At 38.7% G+C, this 5236-nt stretch overlaps 1 protein-coding gene across 1 annotated transcript; it reads right to left on the reverse strand.

Annotated features, from left to right (window-relative positions):
- Positions 1–408: 408 nt before the first annotated feature.
- Positions 409–4740, reverse strand: LOC149005600 (uncharacterized). The gene is made up of 5 exons (XM_089169666.1): positions 4240–4740; positions 3564–3776; positions 2981–3129; positions 2790–2858; positions 409–2186 (listed from the first exon to the last, which is right to left on the reverse strand). Exons 1-5 carry the CDS (start codon positions 4432–4434, stop codon positions 626–628), a joined length of 2187 nt encoding a protein of 728 aa, XP_089025792.1. The 5' UTR covers positions 4435–4740; the 3' UTR covers positions 409–625.
- Between the last annotated feature and the right edge of the window lie 496 nt (positions 4741–5236).

Below are 5236 nucleotides of genomic sequence, written 5' to 3' on the forward strand. Positions count from 1 at the left end.
GTTGTCTGGGATGTATTCTATGTATCAGACGTATTGATTTTCATTTGCTCTGATGCACGGAAAGCCTCCCTGATGAGATAAAAGCCCAGGGATCCCATGGAAACAGAGGCTGAGCCTAGGTGTTCTAAAGCTCAGCCAATCCCACCTGACTATGGTCATTTCTATAAGAAGGTTTTGGCCCTGGCCAGCATTTTTTGTCCAGGCTGGGCTGTATCTTGGCCCCAGGCTTCAGCTTACCTTCTAGAAATTTATGTCCAGTGTTCAGTCTGAATTTGGCCTTGGGCAAGGTTTGCACATTAGGGAATTGCTTGTTTTAAGCATTGCTGTCTTTCAATTGCAGTCATAGCTGTGGGTGATAAAATAAATTGCTATTCAATATTTTTCATGTAGCAGATGTATGAGCAAACCTTCTTTATTATGCTAATTGAATAAATGAATTACAAACACTTGTACAAATATGACCAAAGAAACAGAATACATACAAGAACTACTAAGTCAGCACCCAAGATTACAGAACTGGAATCAAATAGGGGTGCTAAGGTTGTAGAAAATCAATTTTTTTGGGTAAAAATGTGCCTGTATCTCTATACATATATAGGTTTCCAGTTCAATATGAAGATTAAATTCAAATTCTTGGGCTATCTGGAGTTATGTCCCTGAAAACCTGAAGCCTGTTTTGACTCCACTTTTCCTTTGGAATACTCCAACAAGCAGAGTCACTTCCTCTTTCTTGTACTAAATAGCGATCATTAAAAGCCAAGCCTTTTTTCGGCGATGCAGAATAGTTATAATCTGCTGAACCACACTTGTGCTGAGACATTGGATTTCTAACCTTATCCTTGCTCCTTGTATATCCTTCTTTCAGATCAACTGCTTGAAGCTTCTGTCTTAAATTCTCAGCATAGGTCTGAGGATGTAACTGCACTACTGGACATGTTTCAGTGATGGGATGAGGAGGAAGGACACCAGTGATAACGTTGAAGTCCAAATTTTCATCATGGAAGGATTCTCCATGACTACCTTCATGGACCCATTTTGTAGAGGTTTGAGAAGAAACTGATGAATCTTGTGACAGAGTTGTCTCTCCATTGGTCATAGTGTCCATTTCTGAAGTAGAGAATGCTGCTTCTTCTTCTTCTTCTTCAACCATATCAGCCCAACTCTTCACACTCTTGACAATAGGGTAAGCTCTAGTTGGCTTTGGAAGGCCTGTATTAGTGGAAACTGCAAAATTCTCCATTTCATAATAGTTATTCCTGCCAACATTTTTGCCTTCAATGCCTTGAACTGCAGTTTCAGAGCCATAATCCCCATCTCCACTATTGGATGCAATCTTTTGTGCCGGTGTTGCACGGGCTTTTCCAATTGGTGTCAGTTGCAGTTTGGTATTTGAACTTCCCTCTATCACTGTACAATGCTCCTCCTGTGGTCTTTTCTCGTCTCTTCCGATGGGATATTGTGAACTAAATACTGTTCCTGACCATTCAGTCTTCCAATTTCCATGGTCAGAAGTTGCAGAACCTTCTTTTAGTCCCCTCCCACTATTGCATCTTCCATCTTGTGAGTTATCCCTAGATAAATGAATTCTTTTATTCCATTTCTCATAAGGCTGCTCACTGCTCAATGGTTGGAAAGAGACGTGTTGTGGAGCTCCACTTGTGTTTCTCCTATTTTGTGCAAAAACTTCTTTAAACTGTGTCTCATCACCCCATCTTCTTATCTCAGAGCCAGAGATACCAACTTCATTTTTGAACAGTTTTCGTGAACAAGATGTTTTATTGTGCTTTTCAATAGAACCAACTGAATTGACCTCTGAACACACTGAGACTTGGTTGTTCTCATCTTCCGACTTTCTACAGCCCAAGTACTCACAACTTTGATGCTGATCATTGAAGAATGATGCCACTGATTCTGAGCTTCTGCCAATGAGAATTGAAGATCCATGTGGATGTTTAGTCTCTTCTGTATGCTCAACTGTGCTAGGGATTGATTGTGACTCAAGCTCAGCCAGTATCTCTGAGGCACGATCAAACGATTTAATATAGGAGTCTCCTGCTTCTCGATCTTTGGCTGAAGGTGCTATTTCCTGTAGCAGAGACTTGGCTTGTTTTGTCTCCCCTCTTAGCATCAAGCAGACAGCAACATTGCATTGTTTGTTCTTATCTGGTTCTATAGATAGGGCTTTCCTGAATGAGGAACGTAATATAGAACTCAGTACTTCTCCAACAAAGGTTTGTGGATCCATTTTAACAAATAAATCATTGGGTTAAGCTAGATTTCTTTATGCTCCATCATCAGTAATAGAAACTCTAGCAATTATACTATATTGATTTTCTAATACAGCAACTAACAAGTCAAAAGAGATCCAATTCAATGGTCATCAAAAAACTTCGATGATGTATTCATTGCATACACTAAACTTTCTCCATTACAATCTGTTTGGCTGAAATCTTGCCACTTGAATTGGACTTTGAAGCTTGAAGCAAGATAAAAAATATATATTTAAACACAACAAGAATATTGCAATTTTGAAACCTATTTCAAAAGAAAAAATGATCTGGGGTCATTAAGGGCCTAGAAAATACATTAATAATATCTCCTGCATCATCAAACCATGCAAATTTGAATGTCTATGCATACAAGAACAACAATTCAATACCTCCAGAAGATCAAACAATGATTGTGGATTGTATTGATGATCTACCTTTTTTTTTATTATTATTAATTAACATGGTAGCACAATTCATATTTGTAACAGGGAAGAAAAAATAATCCTGCAAATGACTTACCAATAAATCTCTTCAGCAGTTTGGTAGTTGCCCTGTTGCATGTGAGCCCAAGCCAGATTCCCCAATAATCTGCTTTGGTAAACGGTACGAGAGATTAAGATAGCAAGTTTGGGGGGGGGGGGGGGGGGGGATAATGCTACTGCAATGAGAGTTGACAATGGTAAGTATAGAAAATGCTAGCATCTATTCACCTTGATTTCTCTTGGCCAATGGTTACATGAAGCTTTCTCCCTTGAGACCTGGCAATCTTTGTCTTCTTACCACCGAATGCTGTACCTTCTTCAACAAGTTTGAGTTTTTGTTGAAGCAGCTGAATTTGTTCATCAAATCTACCACACCTCTGCAAAATTGTATAGGTTAATAAAAACTTCCGTGGACTTAAAACAAATAGATTAGGGAAGATGCACCTCCCAACACATATACATGTTACTGTCATCTCCTAACTACATCTATGGCAGATCTGTAGATGCTAATACGCTCCCAAATCTCAAGTAGAAATAGAAAGCATAAACCCTTCAGACTAAGCAGAGAGCAAAGCCACCTAGGGGCAGAAGAATGAGTGATGGAAATAATTCAACATGTTCATATCAAGTTTCTGTTAACAGAGGGATTATAGGAAGTATTTTTCATTCTTTTATCTAATTATTACATGGTATAAACGACAAACATATATTTTTAAATTACACAAATCAAAACCACTTGAATGTCTAGAAATTGCAGGTCTGGAGAGTAAAAACAACAATGAAATTTAAGATGTTAGAGGGTGTAATGTACCTTGTAGAGATCAATAAGGATGTTGTCGAGAGATTCCTGGGTTTGAAGAGGGCAAAGATGACGGAAGGATCTGATTGCCTCAATGGCCTCATCAGCTCTGTTCAATTGTTTCATCACAATTGCCATGTCTTTCAAGGCACTATCAACTCGATCACCAGAATTTATTGAAGACCAGAATAGGGAGATAGCCCTGCCAGGATCCTTTTCTATCAGCTGGAATGAGAAAACCAATTAGACCAATGCAGGGATTCCCGGAGAAAAATTCTTAAAATAAGAACAACACAAAGATTAATCACTAGAACTGCAAAGAAACCCAGTTGAGTATCAAGAAACAATCAGAGGAAGCGAAAAATTAACAATAACAGAGAAAGAAAAAGTCAGACACAATTCGAACTAACATTCAGGAAAGGTAGCATACCTCTTAGTCATAAACACCTGAAAGAAATTTAGTCCCAAAACGCTTTAAGCAATGTGTAAACGTAAGATTAGAAAATTTCAAAACTCAAAATGCCAAATTGGAATTCCAAAACCAGAACAATTCTTCAATCGAAATCCATCAAAGAAATAACCCACACCAGGGCTTTGAGGAAGGGTTCAGGCATTAAAGCAATCAAAGAAGATGATCCAATTCAGAAGTAGAAAAAGAAAAAAAGAAAGAAAAAGAGAGGCGCTTCACCTGAACATGTTTGGCCTTCACATAAGGAGAATCACCGGAGGGCACCTTGTGAATGACATGGAAAGAATCAGCTCGAACAGGTGGTGACGATCGTTTCTTCTCTGTTGGTAGCAATGGAGAACAAGGTGATAAATTCCATTTCCGTGGAGGAGTAGAGAACTCTTGTACAGGATATTTCTTGACATAATTTGACATTCTTCTATCAGAAACCAGATTTATTTTGCTAATTCACTTCTTGAACTTCCTTGACGAGCCCTATTGTCAGAAAATTCGGTAGTTGCAGAGAACAGAATTGTTTAAACAGTGAAGAGAGAAATTTGAGAGAGAGAGAGAGAGAGAAAAAGAAAGTGAATTGATATTATTGGCATAAATCAGAGAAAGGTAGCGAAAAAGCAAAAGAGTTGCTCTGTTAATCCACTTCTTGAACTTCCTTGACGAGCCCTACTGCCAGAAAATTCGGTAGTTGTAGAGAGCAGAATTTTTTTAAACAGTGGAGAGAGAAATTTGAGAGAGAAGAGAGAATCAGAGAGGAATAAGAAACTAAGTTGATAGTTATTGTTGAAATCAGAGGAAAGGCAGCGAAAAAGCAAAAGAATTAACGAAAGAGAGTTAGCCGTTTTCATAAAGTAGCCGTTGGGTTGGGAGCAGGGGAAATGGCGTTCATGGCGACCTTTCTTTTGGTCAATTCTTTTTCAGATGGACCGTGGGCAAAGGCGGTTATTATCATGGTTCAGACCGGCTGATCACTTTTCTAATTTGGACTAAACCGGCGCTGGCCCCACCTGCAGGTTCAAAAGTGTCCAGCGATATACCAACATGTCTCTCTATTGGATTGCAATACAATACATTGACCAGTACGAGACAATATTCAATACGGGACAATACGTCTCTTAATCACCTGACCGATATGATATTCAATATGATATTTCAAACATTGCCAACCAAAGCATAAATGGGGGCATAGGTTTAACTGGATTTTCAATGCAAGGTTGGTAGA

The sequence above is a fragment of the Hakea prostrata genome, chromosome 9 (genome assembly GCF_041222555.1).
Source record: "Hakea prostrata isolate BN-2017 chromosome 9, UWA_Hpros_2, whole genome shotgun sequence".
Taxonomy (NCBI): Eukaryota; Viridiplantae; Streptophyta; class Magnoliopsida; order Proteales; family Proteaceae; genus Hakea; species Hakea prostrata.